Raw genomic sequence first — 12,294 nt, 5'->3', positions numbered from 1 at the left:
AGCCAGATTCCAGGGTATCGCCGTAGCTCCTTACCTGGACGATATCTTGGTTCAAGCTCCATCTTTTCATTTGGCAAGATATCACACAGATAGTCTTCAGTATCTCCTTCAGACGGTTGGAAAATCGACCTAGAGAAGAGTTCCCTGGTCCCCCAATACCACGGTGGTCTTTCTGGGAACAATCATAAACTCTGTCTTTATGAAGATTTTTCTGATGGATCAGAGAGACACAAAGCTAATTTCAGCCTGTCTTTCTCTTCCGACAACCTTTAGACCTCCTGTGGCTCTGTGTATGTAGGTAATCAATCTCATGGTGTCTTCTATGGACATTATTCCTTTTGCTCGCTTCCATCTGCGACCTCTGCAGTTATGCATGCTGAGGCAATGGAATGGCGATTGCTCCAACCTGTCTCAGCAGATATTCCCTGGACAGGACGACAAGAGATTCTTTTAGTGGATCTGTCAAGATCACCTATCTTAAGGCACATGTTTCTTGAGACCATCTTGGGAGATTGTTACCACAGAATAGATGCCAGCCTTTCAGGTTGGGGTGCAGTCTGGGGTCACCTGAAGGTGCAGGGAACTTGGTCTTGGAAGGATTCAGCTCTTCCTAATAAATATCTTGGAGCTTCGAGAAATCTTTAATGCTCTCCTGGTGTGGCCCCAACTGTCTTCCGTCCGGTATATAAGATTTCAATCAGACAACATAACCTCAGTTGCTTACATCAATCATCAGGGTGGGACAAGAAGTCCACTAGCGATGGAGGGTTCTTGGATTCTCCAGTGGGCAGAATCTTACAATTGTTTGCTTTCTACGATTCACATTCTGGGGGTGGAAAACTGGGAAGCAGACTTCCTCAGCAGACAGTCCTTTCATCTGGGGAGTGGGCTCTCCACCCCGAGGTATTCTGAGAACTCTCGGGTGGGGGGTTCCAGAGATCGAACTCATGGCTTCGCGTCTTAATGCGAAGCTACCCAGGTACGGGTCAAGATCAAAGGATCCACAGGCAGAACTGGTGGATGCATTAGTGGTTCCATGGAGGTTCAGACTCATATATCTTTTTCCTCCAATGGCTCTTCTACCTCGAATCATAGCCCACATCAAACAGGAGCAAGCCTGTACTATTCTAATAGCTCCCTCTTTGCCTCGTAGGACCTGGTTCGCAGACCTGGTAAGGATGTCCTTTTTCAGGGCCCTTTTTTACATCAAAACCTAGATTCTCTGAGACTGACTGTGTGGAGATTTAACACCTAGTCCTGTCTAAGTGAGGGTTCTCAGATAGTGTCATAGACACCCTGATCCAAGCTCACAAACCAGTCACTCGCCGCATTTACCACAAGATTTGGCGTACTTATCCACTTTGGTGTGAGGAACATTAGTTTCCTTGGCACAAAGTGAGAGTTGCTAGGATTCTAGCTTTCTTACAGGCTGGGTTGGAAAAGGTATTTATAGGCTTTGGCTGGGTTGTCTTTGCCTCCTCCTGGTGGCTAGGTGTTGATATTCCCAACAGAAATGAAGTTGTGGATTCTCCCTGCCAGGAAAGAAAGGAATTTATCTGGTAAGCATAAATTTTGTTTTTATTTAAGATTTGTAGCACATATTAATTGCAAATATAAAACATTGTAACTATTCTGGACTGATAAGTAATTGAATACCTTGTTGCTTTTATTTTTGTTTTTATTGTTTCTATATATCCCCCCTCTTTATGGACATGTTTTTGTTTCCTACAGGATGATTGTGGAATTGCACAGGAAGGTCTCCAGCCTCATAGAATTTCTGAAACAGAAGTGGGCTTTACATGAGGTCCGAATTGTATCCTTTTTAATATTAGAAATTGAGAGTATATAGAAAATAGGTTAAGCTATTAATTTGCAATAAATAGGAATTAATTTTAAATTACCCTAATCTATAGTATTGTGTGCATGAGAAACGTTACTATAAAACCTTTAAAAAAAAAAAAGTATGTCTCTTTACATTGATAGTTGTAGGTTGCAACACATTTTGTGATGATCTATGTTTCAGACATATTTTTTCTCTTTCCTTAACGACCTTCTTTAGCGAAAGAGTTTAGAGGATCATCAGTTAACAACATTGGGATCACAGGACTCAGAAGAAGAACTATATCTTTTTCCACCTGAAAAGGTGCTACTGTCTCCTTTGCCAGGTGTAGCTAAAGTGGTTCACTCAAAAGCTTTTTGCACGGTTCACTGGCAAGAGACTGGCAAGTGCAAGCAGGGTGCCAAGGATATACACCTGCTTCCACCTGCCCAGATTCTGGGTATTCAAAGCGGGCAGGGCACTGCCAGGGTTCAACTCAAATGTCCCAAAGGCACAGACAAACAGACAAGCAAAACAAATACAAGCACTGATACCCAACCAGACAAGACTCAAACAGCAGAGAATGGTTCATTGGAGAATGTGACTCCTGAAGGGGTTTCTCCAAGTCCAAAAACCCCAGATGAAGTTCCACCTGAGCAAATAGACTCTCCAGCTGAAACAGTTTGTGAGGTTTCAGGCAGCAGGCTGTCTGACCTTGAAGAACTGTCACTTCTGGACCCCTTACCTCGTTACCTGAAATCCTGCCAGGACCTTATTGTTCCAGAAGAACAACAATGCACAGACTCTGCACCCACAAGCTCTCCCAGATCTCCTGAGGCTCTCCCTACAGGTTCTGGTGAGCATTCTCCATGCCAGGAACCAGCTGATTTGCAGGCCGGAAATGAACAATCAAATAATTGCACTACTGAAGCATCAGGCTTGGTCTCTCAGGAGAAGGAGCAGTGTGATTCTTCTAAGACCACCCATAATGACTCTAACCAGCTTAGTGAACAGTTACAACAAGAGGGCTGGAACCAACGGACTTCTGAAAATTTAACTCTAGCTGAGGTATACCTTATGCTGGGCAAACCAAGTAAGTTGCAGCTGGAATATGATTGGTTGTCTCCATCCAGCTCAGACGATTCCAGCTCCTCTTTATGCCATAAACAAAGACTTTTGAGCTGTCTGTTACGTCTCATCTCTATGGAGGTGAACCCCAAAGCTGTAAGTAAAGCACTACATTTTTTATTTTAAATTTAGCTTAGAAATGTGCAAGGACTCTAATTAGCATGTGAGAACACTTGTATAAATTAGAAATGACAAACACATTAGAAGACAATGTTATTTATAAGAACATCATCCATAACGGACTTTCTAATGAAAAAATTATATATTTAACTCATTGGTGCATGCAATTTTTTCACTACTGACCTTATGTAACGATTTGGTTACCTATGTGTATAAATCATTTGCAGGGGATAAACACAGTTATCTGAGGTTAGTAGTGCAAAAATCCCATGCTCTAAATAATAAGAGAATGTTATTTTTGCATTAGAATTTTCTTTTAACACCCCATAAATTTGTCCTTATTACACCTTTTGCTTATGTGTAAAACGTGTGCACTTCCCACACTTGTAGGAGGAGGCCAATAAACAAATTAGGTAACCTGAATATGCGAGAAAGCAGATAGCTGGTCTTGACGATTTTACAGCATTTTGAAAACCAAGGTTACAGATTTTTGCTTTTTGTTGTCTCAACGGAACATGGGGCAAAGCAGAACTTATGATATTCCAGAATTAACCTCAAATGCAAAAAAAAAAAGGCTTGAAATCCACCTCTCAGCTTGTTATTGTTGCATTATTTATTTGTTTTTGTTTTTTTATTGGACGAATCAGAGGCTTGTGTTTATGAATATAAGATTGGATGCTCACCATCCAGAGATTTAAAATGTTGACTTTCATACATGGGATTTATACCATTTGCATACTACAAGTAGCTCTTTACATATCGCTAGGAGTACATTTCTATGTATTGCCGCAAACCCCTGTCTTTTCTTTAAAATATACATTTAGCAAAAAATGCATGGGGGGGATACTGTAAGCAGTACAGAAGGGGGGGGGGTAAGCTTTTGCAATATATCCAAACATGGCAAAATCTCAATTGTTTTGGTTTATTCTGTAAGTACTGAGACTGATGCCTCTTTAAGGAATATTTAAATATTAATTGTAATGTTTGAAAAATATCACTATCCACATGATGTACTCTTAAGTGTTATTGAATCCTGCACTTTTTGGATTCATCTTGTCTCAGAAATATAGACTGAAGCAAATCTTTAACCCAGTGTTTCGCAAATTTCTTCATAATCTAGGAGCCAGCCCTAAAAGCATGTAAATCACTTTAAAAAACTGATTATAATAAGAATCTTTACTTCCTAAAATAGAAAGCTTGCCTGGGAGTACTCTACAAATTAATGTTGAAGGATGTTCAACACTATTGGCTCACCACCTACAAAGTGTCAGTACAAGTTAATAACCTGAAAGCTATGGATTTAACTGTGGCCCCCATCCTGTTTTCTGAATGTTACAGTGCCCCATTTTTACATCTATAACACATTTCCATGTCTAATGTCTCTCACTAAAACAATGCATATTAGCCAATTTATTATGCACTCAAAATAGAAGCTAAACATTGGCCTAGATTCACTAAAACCCATTCATGAAACTGATTGTGGAAATAAAATTGCATCAATATTGCAGCTTGAAATGTTCGAAATTCATAAAGATTTGTTCCTTTGTTTTGTTACAGCCATGAGTTGAGGGTTAAGATCTATTATATTTAATGGTGCTGCATCTATCTTGTTTAGCAGCAAAGGATCCCGGCTTCACAAAAATACCTTCAAACATCACAGAACAAACCGAAAAAAATATCCCTCTTTATTAATAACCGACCCCTCTAACATGTGAGAAAGTAAACTTGTAAACCGTTAAAAAGAAATAAAATAAAACTGAGACGCCTTGCATTCTATTCAACAAGAATTTACACTAAAAAAGACACACAAATAGTTTACAGTCACAAACATTTCCATAAACTGTTTGCAAGTGTGTTACTTTAAAGGGCCATGATACCCAAATGTTGAAACACTTGAAAGTGATGCAGCATAGCTGTAAAAAGCTGATTAGGAAATTTCATCTAAACATCTCTATGTAAAAATGAAATATATTTTACCTCAAAATGTCCTAAGTATTCACATCCCACTGTAAAGTACTTTTTTTTTTTTAAATTTGTTTTGTAAAGAGCTTTATTAAAAAGTTTCAACACATTACAGGTGATTTCAGGACATACAATGGAGCAGTATATTTCCATCCAGTTTATAAAGACTGCTGTAGTCGAGTATAGCAGTTTGGTTCTTCTCCTGCTAAGAGTCCTGTGTATAATGTTCTGTAATTGTAAGTCTTTAGGCCAATTGTTCTGCATTAGCTCTATGTTTTCAATCAGAGATAACTTTCGACCGAAACGTGTTAAAAATAGTCCACTGTTGTGATCGATCAACTTTCCATATTAATGAGAGGAGAGTCCACGGCTTCATTCATTACTTGTGGGAATTAAGAACCTAGCCACCAGGAGAAGGCAAAGACACCCCAGCCAAAGGCTTAAATACCTCCCCCACTCCCCTCATCCCCCAGTCATCCCCCAGTCATTCTTTGCTTTTGTCACAGGAGGTTGGCAGAGAAATGTCGGAAGATTCGGAATAGTCTCTTATGGAGGGTAGTACTCTTTGCAATGAGACTGGAGTTTTAAGTAGTCCTGTCAGCCTCTCAGTGAGAGCTTGGATGAAAGTTAGAGTCCGGAGATGCAGGGAGAGTCTTTCTGCGAACCCATTCCGACTCAGATTAACAGCTCCATAAGCAATCAGCATTGACTAGTTTCACTGCCTGCTTTCTGCACTCAAGTCCATGTCAGGAGCGCTGCTACTACCCTGTCACACTTGAAAGGCCGTGTTCCTGTTCCACGGCATAGATTCTGGTAAGATCGTTTTATTTATACACATTTGATAACGCAAGAAGACAGGGTCACAGTGTGTCTCCTTTTTATCTGTATAGAATTTAGGGTTAATATCCTCAGAAAGGGGATTATTGAACAGGGGGGATTTATGCATAATATTCTTTATTGTGTTTAATGCTGCGACGTGTGAGATGAGGCTCTCTCAATGTGTGTTAATTTCTATCTAGCCAGACTTCAAGTTTAAGATGGAGCATTTGTGCTTTCTATTGAAAGAGATGCTCGCAACGTTACAGGTTTCCGGAACCGAAACTATCGGAGGAACCTTCAATCCCTAAGCTAGATAGGGTTTACAAGGACAGGGTGGTGCCACAGACCTTCCCTGTCCCTGTTAAGATGGCTAATATTATTAAAAACAAATGGGAGAAACTTGGTTCGTATTTTTCTCCCTCTATTTCTTTTAAAAACTGTTCCCCGTTCCAGACTCTCGGCTTGAGCTGTGGGGGGCCATCCCTAAGGTGGATGGTGCTTTCTTCACGCTCACTAAGCGCACAACTATCCTGCTCGAAGATAGCTCTTTGTTCAAGGAGCCCATGGATAAAAAAATTGGAATCCATGTTGAGAAAGATGTTTCAGCCCACGGGGTTCGTTTTTCAACCGGCAGCGGTGGTCGCTGCGGTGGCTGGGGCTGCTACCTACTGGTGTGACGCTTTATCAGCTATGGTCGAGGTAGAGACTCCCCTCAAGGAGATACAGGAACGAATTAAGACCTTAAGGGTAGCTAATTCATCTGTAATGCAAACATGCAGATTATTCGCCTGAATGCCAAGACATCAGGTCTTTCTGTTCTAGCCCATAGGGCTCTGTGGTTAAAGTCGTGGTCTGCGGACATAACTTCCAAGTCTAGATTACTATCCCTCCCTTTTCAGGGGAATGTTCTTTTTTTGTCCGGGCCTGGACTACTTTTCGTCCCTTTCGTTCGGACAAATCCCAATGCCAGCAATCTGCCGCAAAAACCGAGCAGTCCAAGGATCTTGGAAACCAGCTCAATCTTGGAACAAAGCCAAGCAAACAAAAGCCTGCCGAGAAAAAAATTGTCATGAAGGGGCGACCCCAGATTAGTCTATGGATCGGGTAGGGGGCAGACTATCTTTTTGCGGAGGCCTGGATTAGAGACGTTCAGGACCCTTGGGTTCTGGAGGTAATCGCCCAAGGTTACAGGATAGGGTTCAAGATTCATCCGCCCAGGGGCAGATTCATCCTGTCAAACCTATCATCAAGACCAGAGTTTAGGTTAATTCTGCCCCTAGTTCAAGAGGGACTGTTAATCACTTCAATAGATTTGAAGGATGTTTACCTTCATGTGCCAATCCACAAGGATCACTTCAGGTCCCTAAGATTTGCATTTCTGAACTAACACTTCCAGTTTGTGGCCCTACCGTTTGGCCTGGCAACTGCCCCAAGAGTCTTTATGAAGGTTTTGGGAGTGCTGCTCGCGGTGGCGAGAGCCAGAGGTATTGCAGTGGCACCTTATCTGGACGACATCCTGGTCCAGGCTCCATTCTACAGCCTTGCAGAGGATCATTCAAGGGCTTTTCTTCTTCTTCTTCTTCTTCTTCTTCTTCTTCTTCTTCTTCTTCTTCTTCTTCGATCCCATGGATGGAAGATAAATGTAGGAAAGAGTTCCTTGGTTCCCAGTAACAGAGTGGAATTCCTAGGCACGATAATAGATTCCATATCTATGAAGATATTCCTGACAGATCAGAGATGTTGCAAGATTGTGTCCAGCTGTTTTGCCCTTCAGACCTCCTCAAGGCCATCTATGACCCAGTGTATGGAGGTGATTGGGCTCATGTTATCCAGCATAGATGTCATTCCATTTGCCAGGTTCCATCTCAGACCTATTCAGTTGTGCATGTTGAGACAATGGAAAAGCGATTACTCAGACCTATCCCAACAGATCTCTCTGGACAACCGAACAAGGGAATCCCTCTTTTGGTGAATCGGCCCGGGCCAACTGTCCCAGGGGACATCCTTCTTGAGACCATCCTGAGAGATTGTGACCACGGACGCAAGTCTGTCAGGATGGGGAGCTGTTTGGGGTGCCAGGAAGGCGTAGGGCAGGTGTGGACTCAAGAGGAGTCACTTCTCCTGATCAATATTCTGGAACTTCGAGCGATCTTCAACGCTCTGAGGGCTTGGTCCCTTCTGGCGTAGTCCTGATCCATCAGATTCCAGTTGGATAACATTACCTTGGTGGCTTACATCAACCATCGGGGGGGAACAAGAAGCTTCCTAGCCATGAGGGAAGTATCTCGGATGCTGGAGTGGGCAGAGACCCACAACTGCTTGCTTTCAGAGATCCACATTCCGGGTGTGGACAACTGGGAAGCTGATTTTCTCAGCCGACAATTGTTTCATCCGGGGGAATGGTCTCTCCATCCCGAGGTGTTTGCGGAGATCTGCATCAGATGGGGGACGCCGGAGATAGATCTCATGGCGTCCAGACTCAACTTCAAGCTACCCAGATATGGCTCACGGTCCAGGGATCCCCAGGCAGAGCTGATAGATGCCTTAGCGGTGCCTTGGGAGTTCAAACTAGTCTTCATATTTCCACCGCTACCCCTTCTACCCTGAGAAGTGGCCCGCATCAAGCAAGAGCATGCCTTGGCTATTCTAATTGCTCCATCGTGGCCGCAGAGGATGTGGTTTGCGTATCTGGTAGGTATGTCATTGTCTCCTTCATGGATGTTACCTTGTCGCAGAGATCTGCTGATTCAGGGTCCCTTTCTACATCAAAATCTCGATTCTCTGAGGCTCACTGTATGGAGATTGAACGCTTAGTCCTAGCCATGAGAGGTTTTTCTGAGAGAGTGATTGATACTCTCATTCAAGCTAGGAAACCGGTCACTCGTCATCTATCATAAGGTGTGGAGGACATACTTGTTCTGGTGTAAGGAACGTGGATATCCCTGGCATAAGGTTGGGTTATCCAGGATCCTGTCCTTCCTCCAGGATGGGTTGGAGAAGGGACTTGCCGCCAGTTCCTTAAAGGGACAGATTTCGGCTTTATCTGTACTGTTACACAAGAAGCTTGCGTAGCTTCCTGATATTCAGTACTTGGTTAAGGCTCTGTCTAGGATCACCCCCCTTGGAGCTTAAACTTGGTTCTTAAAGGGACACTGTACCCAAAAATGTTCTTTCGTGATTCAGATTGAGCATGAAATTTTAAGCAACTTTCTAATTTACTCCTATTATCAAATTTTCTTCATTCTCTTGGTATCTTTATTTGAAATGCAAGAATGTAAGTTTAGATGCCGGCCCATTTTTGGTGAACAACCTGGGTTGTCCTTGCTGATTGGTGGATAAATTCATCCACCAATAAAAAAGTGCTGTCCAGAGTACTGAAACCAAAAAAAAAGCTTAGATGCCTTCTTTTTCAAATAATGATAGCAAGAGAACAAAGAAAAATTGATAATAGGAGTAAATTAGAAAGTTGCTTAAAATTGCATGCTCTTTTTGAATTACAAAAGAAAAATTTTGAGTTCAGTGTCCCTTTAAGATTTTGCAGAGGGCTCAGTTTGAGCCTATATATTTGCTTGACATTAAAAAAAATTTCCTGGAAGATTAAATTCCTATTGGCTATTGCATCGGCACGTAGAGTCTCTGAGTTGCCGGCCTTACAATGTGAGTCTCCTTACCTGTTTTTTCACGCAAATAAGTCTGTTCTTTGCACTGGGTTGGGATTTATTCCCAAGGTTGTGTTGAATCGTAACATCAATCAGGAGATAGTAGTTGCTTCCTTGTGTTCTAACCCTTCTTCAAACGAAAGATTACTTCATAATTTGGATGTGGTTCGTGCCTTGAAGTTTTATCTTCAGGTCACGAAGGATTTCAGACAGACCTCGTCTTTATTTGTGGTTTATTTGGGTAAGCGCAGGGGGCAGGCCTCTTCCACTTCCCTATCTTTTTGGTTGAGGAGCATTATTCGCTTGGCCTATGAGACAGCGGGAAATAAACCTCCTCAGAGGATTACGGCTCACTCATATAGGGCTATGGCTTCTTCATGGGCCTTTAAGAATGAGGCCTCTATGGAGCAGATTTGTAAGGCGGCTGGCTACCTGGTCCTCCTTACATACTTTTGCTAAATTTTACAATTTTGATGCCTTTGCTTTGGCGGAAGCGGCTTTTGGGAGACGGGTTTTGCAGGCTGTGGTGCCCTCAGTTTAGGGTCCACCTCCTTTTGCCCTCCTGTTTTTTGTTTTGTTTTCTCATTCAGTGTCCTCTAGAGCTTGGGTATTTGTTTCCCACAAGTAATGAATGAAGATGTGGACTTTCCTCCCATTAAGATTGAAAACATAAATTATGCTCACCTGATAATTTCATTTCCATCTGTGGGAGGATAGTCCGGTGGGCGGACCTAAATTTTATTTTTGTTCTTCTGGCACCATTTATACCCTGATATTTCTCCTACTGTTCCTTGTTCCCTTGGCAGAATGACTGGGGGATGAGGGAAGTGGGAGGTATTTAAGCATTTGGCTGGGGTGTCTTTGCCTCCTCCTGGTGGCCAGGTTCTTAATTCCTACAAGTAATGAATGAAGCTGTGGACTCTCCTCCCACAGATGTAAATGAAATTATCATGTAAGCATAATTTATGTTTAAGTCAGAGAAAAGCGTGAACTATATATAAGGTTTATTTTAGGGAAGTGTTATTGAAGATTTAAAGGGACATAAAACAAGTTGGTATAGAGACAAATATAATATGTACTTGAATTACTTTACCTGCAAATTTATACTGCAGTGCCTTACCATTAACCCTTTCTTTTTAGCTTCTGAATGGCCCCACACCATTTCCTTTTATGGCTGTATCTATATATATGTTGTTTTGGTAGAATGCAAAAATGCATAGGGATTATTTGCTGGAGCATGCCTAGAAGCTGTGAACTCAGTTGAAATACAATGCCTGTGTCTAAACACTGATAAGGATGGGTGGAGTTTGCTTCTCCAGGCAGCTTAGCTATGCAATTTATTTTCTTATTTTTGAAAATTATTTTAAAATATTTGCCAGCAATTTAAAAAATTTTTTTTTATGCAATCTATTTTTAATTAATTAGCCCTTTTAGGGTATGCACATATCTCAACCTGTTGTATGTCCCTTTAAGGCTAAAGAGTGGTATTGTGAGAAGGGTGGAAGGACCAGGAGGGGGAAGGGTTTATGAGAAAAGAAGAAAATAAAAAGGGGGAGTAGGGTAGAAGAGTAAGATTTGTATTTGTTTAATAGGGTAGTTTATGGGATTAGGAGAGTGATAATATTAATTTTTAATTTAATGGTGTCCCAGGGTTCCCAGATGAGGAAGTGTAAATCCTATTGCTGACGTGAGCGATATACATAACTTTCCATGGATTTTAAATATGTGATTAGGTGTACTAAGGCCTGCCATTGTGGAGGGATGGGTTTCTTCTAATTCCTGGCTATTGTAAGTTTTGCTGCCATTAGTATAATAATAATGATCAGACAGCGCTTGGGTAGGGACATATTTTGAAGGTTTAGGTGGAGAAGTGCGACTTCGGAGGACAGACTCCCGACCAAGTTAAGGAGTTGGCATAGAGTTAGTAATTTGGACCAGAATGGTTTAATGACTGGGCAAGTTCACCAAATGTTATGTGGGTCTCCCGTCTGTAAACCTTCTCGCCAACACAGAGGGGATGTGGTGGGGAACATTTGGTGTAATTTGAGGGGTACGAAAGGCCATCTAGTGAGGAGCTTATAGTAGAGTTCGTATAAGGTCATACAATGTATGGCTTGTTTAGTGTGGACAATCGCTTCACTCCAGCACTTCTCTGAAAATGTTTGTTTCCAATCTTTCTCCCAAGCGTGGATGTATTTAGTTTTTATCACTGTAAAGTACTTCAAGCAGCAAATCGGTATGCCTCCCTGCAAGGGTGCATGCCTCATGCACACATGTTATTTCCCTATTCAGTTTAAGGAAGTTTACTATGAAATCTCATGAGATCACAGTAAAAGAGTTAACAACCTCAGCACTGCTGATGCTGATTGGTTGCTTTTCATTTCCTAATTTATTTATTTTTTACCTGCAGCTGTGCAGTAACTGAAAGATAATTTTCTTTTTAAAGATACAATGAGTCCACAGATCATCATCCTTACTTGTGGGATATTCACCTCCTGGTCAGCAGGAGGAAGCAAAGAGCACCACAGCAGAGCTGTTAAATAGCTCCTCCCTTCCCTCCCACCCCAGTCATTCTCTTTGCCTACGTTAGCGATAGGAAGAGGTAAAGTGAGGTGTTAGTATAGATTCTTCAATTAAGGGTTTATTATTTTTAAAGTAGTGCCAGAGAGGGCTTCTTTGTTCTAGGGTGTAGCCGTAGTCCATATCAGTCTCTTCAGTAGAGCTTTTGGTGGCTTTAGAGCAATAGGAACTGGTGGGACATAATTCTCACTGCGCCTCCTATACATT

General features: G+C 41.8%; 1 protein-coding gene across 2 annotated transcripts in view; it reads left to right on the top strand.

The window, feature by feature from the left end:
- Positions 1-12,294, top strand: part of CRAMP1 (cramped chromatin regulator homolog 1) — a 205,516-nt gene that overhangs the window by 95,299 nt on the left and 97,923 nt on the right. For both annotated transcript variants that reach the window (XM_053694749.1, XM_053694748.1), the window contains exons 9-10: positions 1,732-1,813; positions 2,060-3,043. In XM_053694749.1, the coding sequence (XP_053550724.1) occupies positions 1,732-1,813; positions 2,060-3,043 (1,066 nt within the window). The remainder of the gene's footprint in view (positions 1-1,731; positions 1,814-2,059; positions 3,044-12,294) is intronic.

The sequence above is a fragment of the Bombina bombina genome, chromosome 11, assembly GCF_027579735.1.
Source record: "Bombina bombina isolate aBomBom1 chromosome 11, aBomBom1.pri, whole genome shotgun sequence".
NCBI classification, from domain to species: Eukaryota; Metazoa; Chordata; class Amphibia; order Anura; family Bombinatoridae; genus Bombina; species Bombina bombina.
Note: the sequence above shows the minus strand (reverse complement) of the source record. Positions and strands in the feature narration are given on the sequence as shown.